This window comes from Diadema antillarum, unplaced genomic scaffold (genome assembly GCF_040938485.1).
Source record: "Diadema antillarum isolate AM-2024a unplaced genomic scaffold, OU_Dant_1.0 scf00000161, whole genome shotgun sequence".
Taxonomy (NCBI): Eukaryota; Metazoa; Echinodermata; class Echinoidea; order Diadematoida; family Diadematidae; genus Diadema; species Diadema antillarum.
The window spans coordinates 224,974-249,256 of record NW_027271050.1 but is presented as its reverse complement, the minus strand read 5'-3'; the positions used below and the strand labels follow the sequence as shown (position 1 = coordinate 249,256).

The 24,283-nt window shown below is 39.9% G+C and overlaps 1 protein-coding gene across 1 annotated transcript in view; it reads left to right on the top strand.

The window, feature by feature from the left end:
* LOC139722215 (intraflagellar transport protein 172 homolog) overlaps positions 1-24,283 on the top strand; it is a 107,776-nt gene that overhangs the window by 19,020 nt on the left and 64,473 nt on the right. The window contains exons 18-33 of the mRNA XM_071633526.1: positions 770-848; positions 1,627-1,747; positions 2,368-2,602; positions 3,369-3,466; positions 6,065-6,200; positions 7,346-7,462; positions 8,167-8,309; positions 8,971-9,129; positions 10,587-10,767; positions 12,454-12,563; positions 13,765-13,900; positions 14,658-14,756; positions 15,266-15,439; positions 16,441-16,644; positions 17,350-17,460; positions 17,923-18,042. Of these exons, the coding sequence (XP_071489627.1) occupies positions 770-848; positions 1,627-1,747; positions 2,368-2,602; positions 3,369-3,466; positions 6,065-6,200; positions 7,346-7,462; positions 8,167-8,309; positions 8,971-9,129; positions 10,587-10,767; positions 12,454-12,563; positions 13,765-13,900; positions 14,658-14,756; positions 15,266-15,439; positions 16,441-16,644; positions 17,350-17,460; positions 17,923-18,042 (2,223 nt within the window). The remainder of the gene's footprint in view (positions 1-769; positions 849-1,626; positions 1,748-2,367; positions 2,603-3,368; positions 3,467-6,064; positions 6,201-7,345; positions 7,463-8,166; positions 8,310-8,970; positions 9,130-10,586; positions 10,768-12,453; positions 12,564-13,764; positions 13,901-14,657; positions 14,757-15,265; positions 15,440-16,440; positions 16,645-17,349; positions 17,461-17,922; positions 18,043-24,283) is intronic.

Here is a 24,283-nt window from a genome sequence, read left to right as displayed (position 1 = left end):
TGTCCCACTGGCATCTGCCTAAGTATACTCGGGACCAGTCTTCAATGGGATAATGTGTGAATGGGTAGTCTACCCAGCAACATAGCGACCTGTGTAGGGTTGATGTTAATGGCAGGGCCCTCTGGTAGAGCAGTGGCAACACTGAAGAGGCTACCCTGGAGCAAGAAGACCATATTGTTGTAAATTCACTGTATTACATTGTATTGTTATTGTTATTAGCTCCACATTATGACATCAACAGAAGCTGGCCTGCTCAATGTTTGTAGCCTTTGTAATATTCATTCTTTAACCCATCGAGGACAGACTGATATTCCTACAGCACACATTTCCCATAGACCCTTGCCCAAGTATATTCGGGACTCGTCCTCAACAGGTTGATAATTCCATGCCAGATGCAGGTGTTAAGATTTGATAAAACTCTTGTGAAATGCTGCTCAGTATGCTTTGATTGTTTGTAAAAAGAATATTACAAGAAGTACAGAGTGATTCCATGTTTTTCAGAAATACACAAAATACAGAACTTCATTTGCTGTAATAAGTACCACAAACACCATATTTGCTTATATTTGAATAAACCACCTCAAAAGAAACATTTGCATAACACAAACTTTCCTTCCAGTTGCTGCAAATTTTGATTAAGATAACATGTACCAATGCAGATTAATATCATGTCACATTTTCCTATTTCAACAACTGGAAGTCACACTTAGCAATTCTGAAAATATCAATCTACTTTTGTTTCTTCCGTAATCATTCCCATACAATCTAGGCTGGAGATTTGTTTGAGAAGACTAGGGATGAACAACGTGCCCTTGAGTGCTACCGAAGAGGAAAGTCTTACAGGAGAGGTGAGAATTATTCAATTTTAATATTTCATGCTGGGTAATGTTGATTAATGTTGATTAAGACGTCCAAGGCCAAACCAGCTGCATTTCTTCTAACAGGAGCAATCAAGTTTTTGCAGAAGTGTCAAATGTCCAATTTGTTTAACCCTTTTAGTGCCAGTGAGTCAAATATGTGCAAATTTCACACACATACCTTTTTTGTGGCACGCTGAGAGTTAAAGAGTTGATACAAGGTTAGTGTAGGCAAGGGGTTAATGAGCCCTGAACCAATCCTCAACTACAGTATTTGACCACACAGAGATACACAAAGGTCACAATACTTATTCTGTTATTGGGTGGTTGTGGGCTTTGATCCCACTAATTATGCCCTATATTTAATGTCATATACCGTTAAGATATTGTATGTATTAGCCATCTGCTTACTTCAAAATTAGTAATTTGTGCTTGTACTGTATAAGCTGTTATTTTTGCAAATTACTGTTTGACCACAAATTAAACAACACATGAAAATGTCACCATGCACAAGTAAAGGGTAATAGTGCACATATGATAGCCTTGGTATTAATTCAGGAGAACAACATCTTGCAAAAATGTCTGTGATCTCCTCATGCGCAAAAATATGCGTGTGAAAATATCAATATGAAATACAAGCAATTGTCTCATCAAAGCTGTTTTATGGGTTTCTTATGTTCCAAACTTCAATGTGTTATTTTGCATCGTGTTTATAAGAGAAAATGACGCTAAATGTCATCTCCACCCTACCCCTCCCGTCACCCCCTAGCCGTGGAGCTGGCACGCATGGCCTTCCCTAGCGAGGTGGTTCGTCTGGAGGAGGAATGGGGTGACCACTTGGTATCTCAGAAGCAGCTTGATGCAGCCATCAACCACTACATCGAAGCAGGGTGAGCTCCCAAAGTGCAATAGTCACTGCCCATGTGTACATGTAGCTAAGCCATTGTCCTGGGGAAGACTAGGTCACTGCCCCAGGGGCTAAACCTTAAAAGCATGGTGAAGTTTCTGAGGTAGCATTCAGTTGTAATGGTATTTATAGCGGCCTTTTTTTAACATTTTGATTCAATATGGTATAATCCAGTATTCTTGTTATTAATTTGTGTATTCCACAGTACTCTACAATTCAGAGCTGCCAAGTCTCCCTGAAAATGTCAAAATCTGTTTATGTCTGAATAAGATAATATCTCCCTGATTTGGGAATCATTTTTGCCCATTGACATGCATGTAACACACAGATATCTTTACACACAGATATTGCTGTGTGGAATCTCCCTGATTTAGATGTAGGAATGTTGGCAGACCTGCTAATTATAAGAAGTTATAGTCAAAATACATACTTCATAAAGCATTGTATGCTATTTTTAACACATGTAAGTTAATTTTGTCATACATGTATGGCAGTGTGTAATATATTCTATTGTCCCTAATATTGCATGCGAGCACGTTTCGAGCAAGAATTCAACTTCTTTGCCAACGATGAGAGGTACAAATTTTCCCCCTTCTTTTCCAGAGCCTCACACAAGGCAGTGAAGGCAGCCGTGGACTCACACCAGTGGACCAAGGCGGAGCAGATCATCAAGCTTCAGGATCCGGATATCGCCGAGCGCTACTACCCGGTCATCGCCAAGCACTACGTCCAGGTCCACGACTACGAAACGGCAGAGCGCTACTTCACCATGGCAGGGCAGACCAAGGAGGCCATCGACATGTACACAGCTGCCGGAAAGTGGGAGGCTGCTCACAGGGTAGGTAGATCAATGACGACAATGACGACGACGATGATGATGCTGACACTGTGATGATGGTGATGATGATGATGATGGTGATGACAATGATGGTGATGCTGGTGATGGTGATGGTGATGACGATGGTGATGATGGTAGTAGTTGTTAAAGTTACATGCAGGTACAATGATGAAAGAAGATCAACCAGGGATGGCTGAAGAGAAACACAAAGATGCATGAAGTATCACTGTACCAATTTTCTACCACATTATAATATATTATAAGAGAAGAGAGTACAAAATTTTAAATATGCAAGAAAACTATTTTCACCTGTTTGAGACCACTCCACCTACATTACGAGGGAATCTCCTGCATAACTACCCTGTGCAACTTCGGCCTAAAGTCTTCAGATCCCATCACACAAGTAAATGTTGACAAATCAGTGGAGGTGACAACAGTGATGACAAGAAAATTGTGATAATGAGTGGACTATCACGACTGTAATGATGATAATAATGTTGGTTGTCATGGTGATGATGCAGACATATTATATGAATGATGCACCTGCCTGATAAGAAATGTGCCATCAATATTTTATCTCCCTTCATCTGCTCCACCATGTTGTACTGTCCGCAGCGGTGGTAACAACAGTGATAATAAGAATGATAGGGATAATGAGTGACCATGGTGACTGTGAAGAAGATGATGAAGATGATGATGATGATGTTGGTTGTCACGGCGATGATGCAGACATGTAGTAATGATGCACCTGTCATACTGTCCACAGCTTGCCATGACATGCATGAAGGGGGAGGACATCGCCGTACTCTACATCAACCAGGCTCAAGAGATGGAAGCTCAGGGGAAGTTCCGGGAGGCAGAGAGGTGAGACCAGCACCCAACTTGTGTTTCACATCTTATGAGCATCAAATGGATTTTACATTGCAAACTGCATGCTTGCATGTGAATGTCCAGATTCCTACGTCCTGTCCTTCAATTCCTACCTCTGTTCCTGACAGTTGATCCCTGCTACAAACAAACCACAGTCCATGAAGTATAGTGTAGCTATATGTAGTAATGACATGTCACGTAAATCCAAACAATCACAGCATTGTAACAAGCTGACACAGGTATAAACATTGATTGCCCATATAATCATAGGTCAGCTTTTACATAAATAGGGAAGGATGATATTTTGATGTTTTTGAAGTGTTACAATATACTGCAAGTTTATTTGTGTGTCTTTTTTGTTAATGTGTGTTTGTGTTAATTTTGCACACTTATGGCTCATTAGGTGATACGCTATCAGCGTATCACCTATTGTGATTGTCAAAATTTCTCTCTTTTTATGCCTCCGCAACGAAGTGGCCGGAGGCATTATGTTTTCGGGTCGTCCGTCCGTCCGTCCGTCCGTCCGTACGTCCGTACGTCCGTACGTCCGTCCGTCCCGTTTTGTTTTTGTCGATATCTCAAGAACCGTGTGGTGGTTTTACATCAAACTTGGTATGAGGGTATATCCTTGGGGGATAATACTTTGTGTGGATTTTAGGGTCACAGGGTCAAAGGTCAAAGGTCACAGGTTATTTTGTGAAAAAAAATTGAAATTTCATGTTTTTCTCCATATCTCGCAAATGGTTCAAGGTATCTTCATGGAACTTAGTATATATGCTTGTACTGATGGGCAGTGATTATCTAGGGAAGTTGGAGTCGTGGGTCAAAGGTCAGGGGGTCAAAGGTCAAGGTCAACTCCTCAAAATATCACTACTTTCCTTAGAATGCAATATGCCTGAAGGTTTTTTTTTTAAAACTTGATGTATGGCATGTATTACCCAATATATATTTTTGGGGAAGTTTCTTGCCAAAAGGTCAAAGGTCAAAGGTCAAACTAAGGTAACTAACATGAAAATGCAAATTTTTTAACTGATTTGGATTTCTGATACTTTGAGTAACAATATTCATTGATTTCCGATCGATTTTGACCTATAACAAAGGAATGCACTGGCGTCAAAGTTGAAATTCCGCGCGCGCGTCTTTCTGCAAATATAGTGAAAAAACATGTCTTTGTTTATTTCGCCATAGCTCTTTAAATCGTCTGGTGACCCTATATTTCTATTGCATATTACAAAAGCATATGAATTGGAAATAACGTTTCAAGTACCAATATTGCCAGGAAAACTCATGACGTCATCATATCATCATCTGAAATCAAAAAAGTGGAATTAATTTTTTTGAGGTACTGTTTCTGACATTCATTTGCTCGTATCTCTATTGTTTAAGCTTAATATTACCCCAAATTCAGATATGTTTTGCTTTGAACATTTGCCTTTCAAGTCCATGTCATGGTTTTGAAATTTGATGACGTCATCATACTTTAAATTGTGATTAAAAGTAAAGACACAAAATCGGACAAGTTTACGTGTTACGTCTATGGGAGGTGATTTTTTTTAAAACCATGCATTGACTTAACAACGTTTAAGCACCTTTATCTCAGCTGATTTTGCTTCATTTCCTCTGAAACTTTAGTATGTTGTAGCTGAGACAATAAGCTGCAGTAATCATGCATTTTATTGTTTGAAATCTCCTCATCAGATTGACAATTTTGCAGTTTAAAACTGAAAATGAAAATGGAATGTGGACAAAACGATTCCTCATGTATCTTTCACATACATAAGTTTACGTTCCCCATATTTTCTCGTCGAGACGTATGGCCGAGTGGCTAAAGGCGACGTCTCAGAGACGTAAGGTTGCGGGTTCGAACCCCACAAGATCACGAAACAAAATACTTAGCTATTTTACTTTTTTTTCTTTAATTTTGTATTACATATTCGTCCATGTAGAAATCACGTTCGTATATAAACGCACCTATACACACACACAGACACACACACACGCCATATCCCTCTTTTTTGTGTATTGGAGACCACATTGCTTCGACTGCAGCAAAATTTTGCAGGTTGACTTTGTCAAACCGATCATAGTATGTAATGACGACGACTGAGGTGTTGTACTTTGAACAATTGTCTTTCAAGACGATGTCATTGTTTTGTAATATGATGACGTCATTACACTGAAAATTGTGATTAAAGGCAAGGTATGAAAACCAGCCGATTATAGGTTTTATGTCTGCGGGACGTATTTTTCCCAAGTTGCCAGAAATGGCATAGCGACCTCGGTCGTTACAAGGCCACTTTTCCGTCTAGCAATGCAATAGATGTTCACACGGCCACGTTGGTTGAGTGGGCATTGACTTTCCCCCTGTTATATCTATACATTGTTTTTTTTTTTTGTCTTACCATTTCCGTGGATGACCCGTGGCCGAGTGGTTACAGAAACGGTTTCGCATGCACGCTCAATATAACTTCAAGGTGCCTATATCACATTTCTTTGTTGATCACAGATGACTGTCATCTGATGACCACAAGCGTATCACCTAACTCGTCCTCAATGTGACGAGTTTTCATGTCTCGTTTTCTTTTATTCCAGACTGTATCTGACTGTCAAGGAGCCTGACCTGGCCATCACTATGTACAAGAAGCAGCGTCAGTATGATCACATGATCCGACTGGTCAAGCAGCACCATCCAGACCTCCTGCAGGACACTCACCTTCACTTGGCCAAGGTATGAGTCATGGTCAAGCTTTAGGTTAAAAATAGATTCCAGGGTGTGGTCAAAGTCCTGGGCCCCGTTTCATAAAAGATGTTAGGATGTCAACTCTTGCTGGAATGACAACTTCCTATAGCAACGGCCAATCAGGAAGCTGCATTCATGTCGTTACCATGACAATTGACATTCCAGCAAGAGTTGTTATCATATCAACTTTTTATGAAACGGGGCCCTGGTCTTGAGGGGTCAGACTCCAATTCCAGGCTTCAGATAAAGTCCAGTATTTTGAAGGGATACACTGTGCCTGGTCTGGGCCACATTCCTCTGACATTACATGGCGTAACTCACCAAAGATTTTTACTTGTCCAATTCCTGGAGGTAGTAGGTCTGAAACACGTACTACATGAGTATGTACGTACTACAAGATCTGAGAAATTGTCCATTTTTGTGCAGAGATGGAAGACCTGTATACAGCTAGATACAAGAATGATTCGTAAACATACAAGATTTTCACAAATCTCATCTGTTACAAAGACAGGTGGAAGACTGGATAGTTGGGCACACTGTCTCTCTCTCTCTTTCTCTGACTACAAGTATGCACATGTACCTCTCTCATTATCTATCTGTCCATCTATCAATCTCTCTTGTTAGATCTTTATCTGTCTGTCTATCTCTTGTAATCTATCTATATATCTTTTATAATCACTTTATGAATGTATCCGTATATCTTTTTACACAACTGTATACCTATCTTTTTGTCTATGTGTGAATGTCTTCCTATCTATGCATTCATAAACACATATACGATGCGTGTGTGTATATACTCATATCTATCTGTTTCATATGCTAATCATCCATCCTTCTGTCCTTCTTTGTGTGTATCTATCTATGTATTCATCCTCTATCAATTTGTTCATCTATTCATATATCTATTCATCTATCTCTGTAACTCTTATCTATTCATCTGTCTCTGTAACTCTTATCTATTCATCTGTCTCTGTAACTCTTATCTATTCATCTATCTCTGTAATTCTATCTATTCATCTATCTCTGTAACTCTATCTATTCATCTATCTCTTTCTATCCATCTATTCATCTATGCATCTCTCTGTATGTCTATCTATTTATCTGTCTGTGTTTCCATCTACGCAATCTTTTAGGAGCTAGAGAATGATGGTGCCTTACGACAGGCTGAGCAGCACTACACAGAGGCCAGTGACTGGAAGGCTGCAGTCAACATGTACAGAAGCAACGACCTCTGGGATGAAGCTTACAGGGTGAGAATGAAGGAGGAATAACATTTTGTGACTGTTGGAATCTTATTACTATAATTACCCTTTTGGACAGTCTCACCAAACTTACATGGTGAGACTAAAGGCGGAATTACATTTTTGTGACTGGTTGAATCTTATTACAATTATTACTCTCATGAGCAGTTCCACCAATCTTGCAGGGTGGGACTAAAGGCGAAATAACATTTTGTGACTGCTTGAATCTTATCATGTTATGTAATCTGTTGGAAGTCCCAATAAGCTCAAAGGGTGTAACTGAATGTGTAATGTCAGTACGTCTCTGTTTTAAATATGGAGAAATTCCCTTCTCTCATTCAAGCCAACCAATAACAGTTTGACATTTTGATATTGAATTGTTGTATGTGTCAGCATGTGCACAGATTGTGTGTATTTCCGTGATCTTGATCCTTTAACTGGAGAAACATGCTCTGTGGGTTTTCGTATTTCCTGTTTTTAGCTTGGTTTCTCCTCTAGCTAAAGATGGAACTGTTTTGACTTACATGTACATATGAAAAAAAAAAAAAATCCAGCTATGAATGGAAACTGTTATCATAGTCCTGTCAATCATGATGAGAATATATCTAGTTAAGACTTCATCTCCATGCCCTTGTAATGAGATATTACACATGTGACATATGGAAATGTCTCTGCATCCTCATCGGCACACCTTCGTCCCTTTTGGTTTACAGGTGGCCAAGGCCCACGGTGGAGCCAACGCATCCAAGCAAGTGGCCTACCTGTGGGCCAAGAGTCTTGGGGGAGACTCGGCCGTCAAGCTGCTCACCAAGTTTGGCCTCCTGGAGGCAGCCATTGATTATGCCGCCGACAATTGGTGAGGATTACACTTTGAGGAGATTTACCCTCTATTTGCTCTGTCTATAATTGATATTCCTTCTGCTGGTGTTGTGTATAAAGGATATATTCATTTTCTGACCTGAATGCCATCGAATTATGAATCCTTTATACTTCAAGAAAGTGATGTATTCATGTGAAATGCTCTTGTTGAAAATTCTTATGGGCAAACATATTACTTCTCATCTTGTTACTGTTAAATTGCCTCCTCACGTACAAATGAAACATAAACTATCCATGTCAAAAAGACAGTTACAGTCCATTAAGAGTTGCAGTCGTTGCAGATATTATCATGGAAGGCAACATGCTCACAAGTTATTGCAAGCTGTATGGCAGCTGCTAAGCTGTAGTTTTAGTGATTGTCCATCATGTTCAATTAACCCATTGAGGACAGGCTAATTTCGCTTCAACACACATTTACCATAGACACTTGCCCGCGTATAAAATACTCGGGACTCATCCTCAACGGGGTTAAGAGTAGAGAATTTTTTCTCTTCAGTTTGTTTGTTTTTTTTCCCAGAGTTGAATCTTGAAATGCAGTGCTCAACTTGTAGCAGAGATGCAAATGTAATTATGTACCACACAGTATTCACAGTTTTACCATTGACTTTATTTCTCTTTGGCCCCTCCTCCCCCACCAGTGCGTTTGACTTTGCCTTCGACCTCGCTCGCTCCGCCATGAAGAACAAGATGGGCGACATCCATCTCAAGCACGCCATGTACCTTGAGGACGAAGGCAAGTACAAGGAGGCGGAGGCGGAGTTCATCAAGGCCAACAAACCCAAAGAGGCAGTCCTCATGTGAGTCTAGACCTCCTACTGTTCTATTTACCTATCAACTGACTAAATCTATGATGAGAGCAACTGTGGTAGCTGCAAGTACAGCCGTGATCTGGCAAAACGTGCATCACAACTTATTTTTAATTTTGATCTATGATTTCCTATAAGAAACGTCATGTTTGATTAGTCCAAATATTGTGTCATAACTCTTTATTTGAATTGTCTGATTTTTTTTTTTCATCAAAACACTGTATTAACCCTAATCAGGCTGGGCTTTTTTGGCTATGCTATATCTGGGGGGGGCGGATTCCACCCCCCCCCCTTCAGATCTCGCCTATGGAACGCGTGATCGCGCCAAAAATCGGCACATGCGACGCCCGCGATGTATACTATCAAAATGTATGGTTGCTTTCTCCGAAAATTTTTTCTTATATTATATATTCATTCATTATTGTAATTTATGCATAAAATCAGTTTTGGGCTCTAAATCACTTATTAATGCTCTAATTAAGCTAATTTCTTTTTTAAAATGTTTCTTGTATCATTCTCCTGGGACATGGGATAAAAAAAAATCTGTATCGAAATTAATTTCTTATGTATTTGATTGTTTTTTGAATTTCTTATGTATTTCTTTGTTTTTCGACCTTTTGTTTTTGTTTGTTTTTTGGCCAAAATTTGTCACAGACATTTTTCAAAGCTTTATTATGCTAAAATAAATTAATTTCGTCCATTCTAAGTCAAGATATGAATTTTTATGTGAATTAATTGAAAAAACACAATTTGCATTGGATTTGTACACAAAATCACGTTTTGGAGCAATTTTGGGGTTGACAAATTTTTTTCGAACGGGCGTCACGTCAAAACGGTACGCGCGGGCGCAACAATTTTGGTCTCAAAAGTTGCGTGATACTTGAAAGAAAAAAGTCATGAAACATCGCGGCGGGAGCTTATCGCGCTGCGAAGATATTGCGCGAAACGTCGAGGGGGGGGCGGATTCCGCCCCCCCCCCCCCCCCCCCAGCCTGATTAGGGTTAAGCCGTTATTTTTGTGAGGGTCAAATTTTCGTGAATTGAATTTTGTGAATAAGAGTTGGATCGCATATTTAACAACATGCAAAAATGTTGCCATGCTTTAGGCTAGTAGTGCATTTACGATAGCTTTGGCGTCGATTCACAAAAACAACATCTTGCAAAAATGTCTGTTACCTCCTCATTCACGAAAATATCTGTACAAGAAAATAACAGCTTATACAATATAACTTCAAATTGCAGTGTGAATAGTAATGTATGAAAAATATCTAATACTACAGGCAGTAAAGTTTCACTAATGTAATTATACACAGCAATTATATGTAGCTATGATGACTGAAGACAATAAAAAGATTTTTTTTTAAATGATGAGGAGAAGGCTGTCTGAGCTTACTGCACATGAACACACAGAATTGTTAAACTGTCAAACGAATTGTGCACTCTTCCCAGGTACGTCCACAATCAGGACTGGGACTCTGCCCAGCGCATCGCCGAGGACTACGACCCGGACAGCGTGTCCGACGTGCTGGTGGGCCAGGCCAGGCAGTCCTTCGAACAGAAGGAGTTCCAGAAGGCCGAGTCGTTCCTGCTGCGAGCCCAGAGGCCCGAGCTGGCCGTCAAGTACTACAAGGTGAGTGCATGAATGTCTGTGAGTGTCTTGAAGTTAGACTATGTAAATAATTGCAGTTCCTCATTTGCTTTTGTTTTTGTTTTTGTTTTTTCTCTTTGTGTTTTAAATATTCTCTCTCCCTTTTTCCTCTGTAGCAAGTGGTGCTGAGATTGTTTTTATTGGCAGTGATTCTTCACCCTAAAAAGTCATATATAGAAGCTTAGTTTTATGTCAGGTACCTTCTAGTTATAAGATAATAAACTAGGAAAAAGACCATACAAAAAAGTCATATATAGAAGCTTAGTTTTATGTCAGGTACCTTCTAGTTATAAGATAATAAACTAGGAAAAAGACCATACAAAAAAGTCATATATAGAAGCTTAGTTTTATGTCAGGTACCTTCTAGTTATAAGATAATAAACTAGGAAAAAGACCATACAAAAAAGTCATATATAGAAGCTTAGTTTTATGTCAGGTACCTTCTAGTTATAAGATAATAAACTAGGAAAAAGACCATACAAAAAAGTCATATATAGAAGCTTAGTTTTATGTCAGGTACCTTCTAGTTATAAGATAATAAACTAGGAAAAAGACCATACAAAAAAGTCATATATAGAAGCTTAGTTTTATGTCAGGTACCTTCTAGTTATAAGATAATAAACTAGGAAAAAGACCATACAAAAAAGTCATATATAGAAGCTTAGTTTTATGTCAGGTACCTTCTAGTTATAAGATAATAAACTAGGAAAAAGACCATACAAAAAAGTCATATATAGAAGCTTAGTTTTATGTCAGGTACCTTCTAGTTATAAGATAATAAACTAGGAAAAAGACCATACAAAAAAGTCATATATAGAAGCTTAGTTTTATGTCAGGTACCTTCTAGTTATAAGATAATAAACTAGGAAAAAGACCATACAAAAAAGTCATATATAGAAGCTTAGTTTTATGTCAGGTACCTTCTAGTTATAAGATAATAAACTAGGAAAAAGACCATACAAAAAAAGTCATATATAGAAGCTTAGTTTTATGTCAGGTACCTTCTAGTTATAAGATAATAAACTAGGAAAAAGACCATACAAAACTAGAGAAGTCTTCTGATGATACATGCTTGTGCAGCACAGGTGCGAAAGTTGATTTTATAGCAGTGATAAAAAAATGAGATGAAATAAGACTGTAGGAATGAACAAGAGACAAACATTTTTATAGATGAAATTAGATCTGATGCCAGTACAATGAAATTCCATGAAGTTAATTCCACATCAGAACATGAAATAATATTACGTACATGATTCAGAAACATACTTGTGCAATAACTCAGTTGTTGGAACATCAAAAGCCACCTATAGGCTTGTTGTGAACTGAGTTGTTTCAGCACAGATTACAATAACAAGAATATCAACATACAGAAAGATAACTGTAAAGATCATGACAATTGATAAAGAAATGGAAAAGTTGTCTACATTAGCCGCAGCACATTCAATAAGAGATATGCTCGAAGATTTATACATTTCAACATAGTAGTCACCCATTTGCATTGTCCCAGCCTCCCCCCCCCCCCCCCCTTCACATCAGTCATCATGATGTTGCGGCATTACTGAATGGCACAGATCTTTGGAATTAATTTTAAAAAATGGAGAATCTGGGGTATTAAAATGTATCTACTACCTTACTGTTTCACAATATTCCACCGATTCTCTTTCACAGAATGCGGAGATGTGGCAAGATGCCCTGCGCGTGTGCAAGGAGTACATCCCCCACAAGCTGCAACAGCTACAGGACGAGTACGACAGGGAAGTCCTCAACAAGGGCACAAGGTAGGGCGATAGAATCCATTGATTGGCAGATTTATTGAATCAGATTAAATAATGGATCGATAGTAAAATGAACATGGTAACAATGTGAAGCGGTAGAATCCATAGATCGACAAGTGAAAAAATAAGTAGAGTGATCATAGAATGTACCAGGGCACAAAGTAAGGCAAGGTAGAATTCAGGGATCAATGGATAGAAGCCTGAACTGATAGAAAAATGTACAAGGGCAAGAGATAAGGTGGTTAACTCCATGGATTGACAGATAAAAAGTGAGAAGCTAGTAAAATGTACGGGGGCAAGAGAAAAAAATTTAAGTGTAGACAGATAGGACTAATCACTGTAAAAGTGTTTTTTTTTTCCATGTGCAGGTATTTTTGTGAATAAGGAGGTCACAAACATTTTGGGCAGATATTATTTTCGTGATTTTGACACAGAGGCTTTCGTAAGTGCACTAATGCATGTTCTTTCAAGATATTTTTGTGTGTTGCTAATTTTGCGTCTCAACAGTGATTCATGAAATTTGCACAAATTAAACCCTCACAAACGACTTTAATAGTAATGGAAAGAGTTAAATGTAACAGCCAGGACTTAGGTATGTCCATGTAGTACTTTCAAAGTGATGTAGTTATGAGTATAAAGCTAAAGCAAAATACATGTGAAGTATTTTAAGTCTTTATTTTGAGATATCTGGATGGTATCTCATGCATCGTAATAAAGTCAAAAGGATGTTTGAAAATATGCTGCCATCTGTTTAGTGCAAAACAGACTGACAATTGGCACCCACCACTGTCAGTGAGTTGAGATTAACATCATGTCAAGAGTTTAGAGTGGAATATCACTGAGTCTGTTATAGTGGTTACAACAGCTGCATGCGGTGTTATCTGTTGCACGTAGATGAGGGCACTGTTTCAGGAAAGTTGTCAGTCTGACAATCACCATAGTAACAGCCACTGACAAGAGTTTCTCAGCCAATCAAACCAAGGATTTAATGGAAATTGTCAGAGACTGACAGCTGTCATGAAGCAGTGCCCAGATGCTGGAAGAGATTCAGTGAGAGAAATTGAGAGAGTGAAAGGGGAAGAAAGAATGAATTTGAGTTGGTGGGGGGAGAAGGAGGGGGAACGTCAAGTGCTGGTCAATTTGGTAAATACTTTTGTCTTCATTCCAATTTCTAATCTTGTCATGTTTATGGCTTTTGTCACAGAGGGTCCAACAACCTTGTGCAACAGGGCAAGGAGTGGGAGGCGTCTGGGGAGTACGCCAGGGCAGTGGACTGCTACCTCAAACTCACAACCAAACTCACGACAGACAACGGCCTCTTGGAGCAGTGCTGGTCAAAGGTTAGCAGAGTTTTGTTGTTGGTGGTGGTGGGGGGTTGTCTTCAACTCCTTGGCATTCCTCTGTATCTTGTTGCCTGCTTTTGTATAAACATGATTCGAATGACCCATAGATAACAATATCTGGTGGAGAGGAAGAAAGTGTCCCCCTTGTATGGAAGAGTATACTAATGAGTTGCTTAGCCCTCAAAGAGTGGGGGAGGGGGGCAAAATCCTCTGCCCTCTCGACATTTCATTCAACAATTTTGCAATGCAAGAAGACCTCATCATGAGGCTTCTTGAATTTTTTTTTTCAAGCCTCACCCACTTCTGGATGTAGCATAGCAAAAAAAAAAAGGCCTTGCCTGATTAGCATTCTAGAAGTGATGACAATACTCAGTAGTTAACAAAATGCATATTGTTCCCTGGTGGCAAGGCTCCGATATCTAAAAATCTTGAATTTTCTGGAGAGTAGAAAAACTTTTTATTGTGGCAACATTTTGGTAAAATAACAGTAATGATGATGACATCAAATAGTGCAGATACATTGTTTTGGCTTACATCAATAATTGCTATGATTTAGAACTCAAATCACTATATTGATATTCAAAAATGAGATGGGAGGTTTTTGATGTATAAATGCAAATTGATATACAGTGTCTTGTCTCCTCGGAGACCATACTATCTTGATCAACCTTTTGTAGTACGTCTTCTTGGATTGCTCTACTTTGATCGTCTTGTTTACTGTCTTGATGCTGGCAATGTTTGAATCTTTTCACAGGCCGCTGAGCTGGCAATGAAGTTCATGGATTCCACCAAAGCTCTGGAAGTTGTGAAGGTCGTCAGCCCTCGGCTTGCTGAGATCAACAAACATGAAACGGTGAGTACATGCAGTTAGACACCACTTGCCAAAACGCAGTTATCATTTATCAAAGATTTGTTGTGTGTGTGTGTTTTTTTTACTCAGTATCCAAATGAGACATTTACAACAGGATCTATTATGCTTCAATGATATGATCTGATACTTTGGGTTTTGTTTCTTACACAGACCTAGAATGTATTTAATTATCTAGTACTTTTCACTGTCATTAGTTCTATCGAATGTCTTTCTCAAGCATATGCTAAAAATGGAACAGGGCAAAACTAAATTGAGGCAAAATATTGAAGGCAATGCAAAGCAAACCACAAAACCAGGGATGAGATAACACAGGACATGGCAAAGTCAGGTGAAATAATTCTCACTAGATCTGCTGCAAACAGAGACCAAAACAGCAGTTGAGAAAGACATAGCCCCTTAAAAAAAAAAAAAAAAATGAACAGCACAAACTTACAACAAATTACAGAGGATATTATATGCATTTTCAAATTTGTTTGTTTGTTTACTTCCAGGCTGCTGAACTGTACCTAAGTCTGGACCTGATCAAGGAAGCTATCGACATCTTGATGGAGGGTGGGGAATGGGCCCGGGCCCAGAAAGTGGCCAAGGACCTGGAACCCCGCTACGAGCGCTACGTCGACGACAAGTACAAGGAGTTCCTGAAGAGTGAAGGGCGAGCTGAATCAGTGAGTATCGCGTCAGCTGTCATGAATCTCATGCTTTCAAGATATAAGTTGTTGTGCATTCTGTTTCAGCGGCTTGGATGTAAGGAGCCTCATTTCGCAACCCTGCTGTCATATGTTCGCCTTTTTATGCTGAGTTTCTTTTGGCTTACTGTGGAAACCAGAAACATTTGCGGCATTAAACCTGCACAAATTTGAGTTGACAGCCTTTTTTGCAGTACTAAACTTTCATGAATTGCCAACCATGAAAACAATTACAGATATAGAAGTATGTTCTTCTTTCACAGTCACATAAAATACTAGTACATAAACATGCATCGTGTTGACAAAAACTTTTGCGAATCTGGGCTCCTCCCTAAATTTGCAAAAGTTTTGTACTGGCCAAAATTTCTGGTTTTACGGTAATCGTATTCTTTCTCTGTCATAATTTGAAGCACTGATGTGACTACCAATGTATTGGATGGTCAAACATTGTCAAGAAAAGATGGGAAGTGTACAAAAGCACACAGATATGTCAGGTGACAGTGTTTGCCATGCATGTGGTAATATCTGACACAAACTAATCCTGACTTTGATATCAACTTCCTCTAGATGTCTCCCAATCCATTGTTAATCACTGCTTAAATTCTGAAATCTAAAACTTGCTTTTCTCATGTCAACCTGTCATAACTCAAATACATATATATACTGTTTCCACCATATATTAAGCGAGTCTAAATTTTTGCAAATCGGGACTTCCCGACGATTTCGCGAGTGGTTAAATTCACAATCATGGAGTTTCGTACTGAACGGAGAAATGTATATATTATGCACGTCACATTCACATCGGGATCAGAGTCAATATTTTTGTGTGTCTTTAGATTCGCAAATAGCACCTGACTCGCAAAATTTCACGATAATTAAGACATCCTGAAATATTAGGGGTATACAGTAATATGTTTACATATAGGAGACAGTGAGTTTACATGCAAAGAAACCTCACAGAATTTGTTTTTGTTTCCCAGCTTGCAACTGTGGACATCATCGCCGCCCTGGACATGTACGTGGACCGTGGGGAGTGGGAGAAGTGTATGGAGACGGCAGAGAAGCAGGGCTACAAGGTGCTGCACAAGTATGTCGCCCTCTACGCCAGTCACCTCATCAAGGAGAGCAACTTCTTCAAGGCGCTCGATCTGTACGTCCAGCACGGCGCCCCACCAAACCCACAGGTCTGGAAACAATTTCCAATCCCCAAAGTAATCCTTAAAATCTGGGTTTCTCCAGGTTCCATTTCATAAGAAATGTATAAAGGAAAACAACTCTTAGTGGAAAATTGAGCAAAGAAAATGGGATTCCAATGGGATCGGGATTTCTTTGCTCAATTTTCCACTAATAAATTCTGTCAATTTCTGGTCAGTTTTCTTTTGTTTCATTTTGAAACAACTCTTGCTGGAAATGAGGTGTACGTATACCAATTATTTTTATGATAGCGAGTCTAATTTTTGTCACGAATCTGGTCTATTCAACAAATTTGTGATTGATTAAATTTTTCGATCATGGAGTACAGCAGTGGATGGAGAAATGTAAATGTGCACGTTACATTTATGTTGAGTTCGAAGTTTATATTTTCTCACATTTTAAGGTTCGCAAATACTGCCCGACTCAAAAAATTCTAAAAAAATAAACACCCCTCAAAATATATGGCATATACAGTAGCACCTTCTTGCAGCAACAAACCAATCAGGAATCTGGATTCTTGCCACTTGCCATTTCCGTAAGAGCTGCAGTCAGAGCAACTTTCTATGAAAAGGAACCCATCATCTGCAGATCTTGAAATTTCATAAACCTATCTTTACTGATTCTGTAACATTTCCTCCAGCAAACACCTTTTCATGAGTTATGAAGTAATGATGGTTTGAAATGTTTTCCTGCAGAACTTTAACATCTACAAGCGCATCGTCAATGAGGTGCTTGCATCACCAAACCTGGATAGGGGAGAGGCCTACAAGACTTGGGCTGACCTCAGGGACATGCTACTCAACTTGGTGAGTGCTCTTAAAGGGAATGTCCATCCTGATATTGCAACATTGTATATCTCTTTGTGTGAAAACAGACAGATCAGAGAACTAGGGCATTATAAATAGTTATGAATTGCTACAGTTCAGAGCATAAAACAGCTCCATGTGATCTCAGTGTATAGTAGCTTTCCATTAGGTTTGTCAACAAAAATGCACCATTTTCAATCTTTCTGCCATGAGAAGTTTGCTTCTGACCTGTTCTTGGTATATGATTAGAATGATATATCTTATTTGTGTATCCAAAAGTACATTTATAAGTTCTAGCTGTCTGTGCCCAAATATTTCAGATAAATGAGAGTTAGTGAAATTTTGTGCATGAAATAGGTATTTTAGCATGTTTCTGCCTCTTGCTAAAACCTCTCATTGACCATCCTGAGTATTTCATTGTCATTGTTGTTGCTGTTGTTACTGTTACTTTTTGTCATCCAGTGTGAGAACTTGCAGCAGACCCAGATGGCGAACTCGGCCCCCCATCAAGAGTTTGAGACCATGCTGACCATCGCTCACTACTATGCCACCCGCAGTGCCTGTATGTCACAGAAGAACCTGGTAAGTCACACTAGGGGAGATTATTGCAGGAAATATTGAATAAAAGAGAGATGCAGAGTGCGATATGAGATGTATTTTTATGCCTCCGCAACGAAGTGGCCGGAGGCATTATGTTTTCGGGTCGTCCATCCGTCCGTCCGTCCGTCCGTCCGTCCGTACGTACGTCCGTACGTCCGTCCGTCCCGTTTTGTTTTTGTCAATATCTCAAGAACCGTGTGGTGGTTTTACATCAAACTTGGTATGAGGGTATATCCTTGGGGGATGATACTTTGTGTGGATTTTAGGGTCACAGGGTCAAAGGTCAAAGGTCACAGGTTATTTTGTGAAAAAAAAAAATTGAAATTTCATGTTTTTCTCCATATCTCGCAAATGGTTCAAGGTATCTTCATGGAACTTAGTATATATGCTTGTACCGATGGGCAGTGATTATCTAGGGAAGTTGGGGGTCATGGGTCAAAGGTCAGGGGTCAAAGGTCAAGGTCAACTCCTCAAAATATCACTACTTTCCTTAAAATGCAATATGCCTGAAGGTTTTTTTTTTTTTAAACTTGATGTATGGCATGTATTACCCAATGTATATTTTTGGGGAAGTTTCTTGCCAAAAGGTCAAAGGTCAAAGGTCAAGTGAAAGTGCTAAATTGCACTTTTTCCTCCATATCTCGAAAGTACAGTGCTGATCACGTTAAACTTACCTACGCGTTACCCATGAAACGCGCCGGTACGTGTACTTTTGCGTTGCGTTTCTCCATACGCGATGGGAACGCGTACTCAAAATACAGCAAAATATTCCCATCCCTTTCAGTATTGTGAAAGAGCGCCAGCTCGCGGCCAACGTTTCATTATCTCAACTTGTGTTCGCGCCACCAGTTCGCGCCCGCGCTCACACCGCATGCGTTGTTGCGATCCATATCGTACCGAGCCATGATTGACTGAAAGTGAAAGAGTTTGATAACTGACCGTGAATTGAAGAAAAAGAAGAAAACCCATGTGATTTTATAGTTTTTAGGTGTCACTGAAAAGGGCTGATGTATTGACGGAATAGATTGAAAGGCCCCATATCCCCGGAAATATAAGGCCTTAGCTTAAATTAGGCCTATGCTTATGGTGTGTCTTGGGCCGCTAGTCCGCCCTAAAATTTTTGTCAATCTGCATGTAATTTCGACTAGAGAATATGATGTGGCCATAAAGAAGAAAAAGAGGTGTTCTTTGTGATGTGTTGGGTGTGTTGTTTGCGATTAAATAATGAAAAGAGGTTATGCTCAGGCGAATACTAAAAGTAGGTGACCTAATATTTTTCTTAGAGTGAACGGTTTTCGGAAACGAAGTTGATTTTTGGTCATTCTCGGGGAGGCAAGTTGACTTAATGGATACGGCGAGATAATTTTAGGTTTTCTTTTTGAAAAGTCGTTTGTAACATCCAAGTTATCTATATTTTCCTTTCGTTTTTCTCCATTTCGGGGATGAATTATTGTAGCATATAGTTGTAGAAAGTACAAACATGTGGTTTCTAAATTTAGCTTCATTTGCTCACAAAATCACACGACTAGAAAGTCAATAAGCGACTATCGTGCGTAAGAGAAGCAAGATGTGTTAATGGAATTGTTATTCAAATACTGAGAAAATTATCACGAACATTTTATTATCTAAAGAAGAGTGAATTTGGTCAACGTTTGACTTCTTGTTTTAGGTCCTGTATTGAGTAGAGACAATGTTTAAAATTCGACGTTGTAAGACTTTCACATAACTGCGCATCGAATAAACGCAATCTTGTGCTGAAATAGGGCCTACGTTCAATTTTCCTAACGCATACAACCGCGTAAAATCACGTAAACGTAATGCTCTGTTTTGCCTGTCGGTGTTGAATTTCTTTAGCTTGAGTTTTATTTGTATGGCCTGCTTGTTCTTCATGCTGATGTTTCTTTCATTCCTTGGAGGTTGGATTTTTTTTTTTGCCGAATACAGTGACCTATTTTGTTTTAATTTCCATCGTACCAAACGCATATAACCGCGTTAAATCACAAAAACGTATCGAATAAACCGCACGTATTAGCGGTTCTGACTTGTTCATTTTTGCCTGTCGGTGCTGAATTTAGCTTGAGTTTCATTGTTATGACATGCGTGTTCTTCATGCTGATGTTTCTAACATTCCTTGGGGGTTGGTGATTTTTTTTTTTTCGTGTAAAGTGACATGTTTTGTTTTGTTTTGTTTTTTTCATTTCGTTCCGAACGCATACAACCGCGTTAAATCACAAACACGTAATGAATAAACACGTATTCACGGCGCTGACTTGCTCATTTCTGCCTGTCATTAGTGTTGAATTTCTTTAGTTTGAATTTTTATGGCATACTTGTTCTTCATGTTGATGTTTCTTTCATTCCTTGGGGGTTGGTGGTTTTTTTTTTCCGTGTGAGGTGACATATTTCGTTTTGATTTTTGTCGCTCCTAACGCATACTTAACCACGTTAAATCACAAAAACGTATCAAATTAACACGTATTCGCGGCGCTGACTTGCTCGTTTTTGCCGGTCGGTGCTGAATTTCTTTACCTTGAGTTTCATTTTTTACGTAGGGGGCCTATCAAATTAACATGTATTTGCGGCGATGACGTGCTCATTTTTGCCGGTCGGTGCTGAATGTTTTAGCTTGAGTTTCATTTTTTATGGCATGCTTGTTCTTCACGTTGATGTTTCTTTCATTCCTTGGGGGTTGGTGATTTTTTTTTTTTTTTTTCGTGTGAGGTGACCTATTTTGTTTCAATTTCTATCGTTCCGAACGCATACAACCGCGGTAAATCGCAAAAACGTAATGACTAAACACGTATTCGTGGCGCCGACCTGCTTCTTTTTGCCTGTCGGTGCTGAATTTCTTTAGCTCGAGTTTCAATTTTATGGCATGCTTGTTCTTCATTTTGACGTTTCTTTCATTCCTTGGGGGTTGTTGATTTTTCTTTCCTTTCTTATCGTGTGCAATGACCTATTTTGACGATAGGGGAAACAAATTAATCACTTGTCTCGCGAAGAAAATCATAGAGACGTGTACGACGTTTCGCTCGCTACTGCTGAGCTTCGTCAGGTACAATAAGACACGGTGCACTTTACGTTGTTGTTTTGGGTTTTTAATGGCAATGGCTCTTTTTGCCAGACGGTGCACGTGGTGTGGTGCGTGCACGCAACTCATAGCGTGTATGCGGACGTGGTAGTGGGCACGCGGCCAAGTGCGCCATCCTGTGGCCGCTGTTTACAGTATTTATGCGGACCTAGTTGGCAGCATGCTGTCCCCCCCCCCCCCCCCCCCCCCCCCCCCGCATCTTTGCATTTCGGATCGGGGGCTTGCGGGCAGTGCGCCATCCTGTGGCCGCTGTTCACAATTTATGCGGACCTAGTTGGCAGCACGCATCCCGCAGGGGGGCGGGGCAGTGCACCATCACATGTGGCCGCTTTTTTTACAGCGTTTATGCTGACCTAGTCGGCAGCACGCCGTCCCCCGGCCCGCGGGCGGGACGCGTGTTTTTTTTTTTTTTTTTTTCAGACGGCACAGATTGGGGACCCTAACTCTAACCCTAATAACCCAACGTGTTCCCCGTAGGTTTAATACGCGCCATGCCCCAATCTGTGCCGTCTTAAAAAAAAAAAAAAAAAACGCGGCCGGGTAGTGCGCCATCCTGATCCTGCGTCCGATCCGTTGACCGCTACCATCACCACATACCGTGCATCACCACCTGCACCACACCGGCCGTGTCTTATTGTACCTGGCCGAGATCATAATACATGTATAGAGAAACCATATGAGAGGCCAGAACAGCCATACAATATTTGAAGCCTTCTGCGATCTTCTAGGGAAATACTTCCCACTCACAAGCCCTAGCCTAGGCGCCAGGCGGTTCAGCAGGCAACCCCCTTTGATACGTGGTCGACCTGCAATGCGGACACCTCTGTCCAAAGATTAAGGGACGCAGAGGCCAGAGCTGGACGATGACGGGATGTCAAGGATCACAACAATGGAGAACCATTATCCTCACACATCGACCCCGAAGCAGAAAACCGCCTCCGCCACCGCCGCCGCCACCACCGCCGGGCCAAAGCCGTCGAGGCCGCACAAGAAGAGGAAGCTTTTGCCGTCTGCCTCCTAACAGGCTTTCGTCACGTGAATACCCCCACGCTAGTGGTAGTAGCTGGACAGCGACGACGACCAACCAACGCGTACGGGAGATATGACTTCGTTACGCTGCCTAGTGACATGTCTTGGAGCGAAGACTTCTAACACAGCAGTGATCTCATTCACTGCCCAAACCCAACGGCTCTTTTTAGAGCCAACACACTTCCAAAAAAGAATTCTGAAGATGACTCTCTCAATGTCTCATAGATTATATTGCCAAATTATATTTTTCGATATATTCTTACTAAAGATTTCTTTCATTTACCTTGTATTTCTTTCTGTCTATTTCTTTATCCACCACTTTTCTTCACAATAAGAATTTTCTCTTATCTATATATGTACTAGTATATTCCGGTATGGCTCAACCCTTGGAATTTTGATGAATCTAGACATCCCTGAAGGGCATGATCCTTCTCACACAATGACATATTAAATTTCGGTTGCAACTTTAAACTTAAACTTATGTGATTATAATGTTAAAATAGTAACACGTTCCTTCAACAACGAACTACATACTGATTCTATTAACTGTTGGTACAATGATAACTTGAGAAGCGATCTGAGGGTGCAGACTTGCGCGAAGCATGCGGCTTACTGTATTTCCACCGCTGATCTTGTTCTTCCATAGAGATATTAGTGATTTCCACCCGTATAGCATTGTGTGCTGAAAGTCGCCCGATTTCCCCAATATAGAAGCCTTTGTTACGTCATAAACCCTCACCTGCACGGCGCGCCTCGCCCTCAGCAGAAACTAGAGGACGCACTTTAGTGCGCGCATGCAAACCTCAAATACGCGCAGCCTGAACTTCCAAGTCCATTGACCCTCCCTGCCAAAATATCAAAAATCCTTCATAAATTCCCCCAAAATTCTCAGACCACTACCAGTGTTTCAAAACAGTGATTCTAGGCCCGCAAAATCTTATAGACGCACCTACACCAGTTAAATATAATAGGTGGTAAGGGTACCACTTATCGGCAGGGTACCTTGACATCGGACCTGCGTATCGTGGCTGTTTGCGTATACTTAACGCGTGGGATTAAGCACCATAAGGTATGAAACCAATCATAACGAAGAAACGAATATTAAACTCATAAACAAACTAACAAAACTAACAAACTAACAAACTGAACGCGTTTCAATTAAACATCCGCTCAGTAACGACGCATGACTGAAATTCACGTGTATAATCACGTAACGCGAGAAGTAAATTCATCGCATGCACTAAAATTGCGTTACTTTAAAACGGACATTCAAAATCAACAGGACGGTCACGAGACTCGAAACTGCAGTATTTACTGCATATTTGAGGAAAAACTTTGACGAATTTGTTTTATACTTTTGGAATTAACGAAGGGAAGGGAAGTGAAATTTCATCGTCTGCGAAAAAATATAAGTTTTACGACTAATTTCGGTGAATGAAAATAAGAATAACGAACACTTTTGTTTTTCTGCTTGACGTATGTAAGTGGAGCCCGATGACAAGGAAATACCTGGCCATTTGATATAATCGCAAACTCCACCGGACTCACTGTAATTGTAAATGACGGGAATATGTAAAGTGATGCAACGGTTCTAATGAATTTGATAACGGTGCACTAAACAGCACATGTCAATATTTTCCATTTTAAAAGAAAGAAGAAATTTATAATTTACATTTATATAAAGCTGGGGAGGTTGGAACAGAAGCGAATGATGGAGAAAAGAGATGAGAAAAATAAGAAGAGGAGAAAAAGAGAATAAGTAGACATAGCAAAGATAACCAGAAGAAAAAAACAAAAATATAACAAGAAAAGATGTAGAAGCGGTTACAGCTCGTTATTCCGAAGGTTCGTTATTCCGAAGGCTCTTTATTCCTAAGATTCGTTATTCCGAAGGTTCATTGTTCCGAATTTCATTTTCGAATTAACCAATCTTCGGAATAACGAACCTTCGGAATAACGCCATAAATTTTCGGATTAACGAACCTCTATAGGTATAGGGAATTTTTGTGTTTCGGATTAACGACCCTTCGGAATAACGAACCTTCGAAATAGTGAACCTTCGGAATACTGTACTGAACAGCACCCGTAGAAGCAGATGATTAA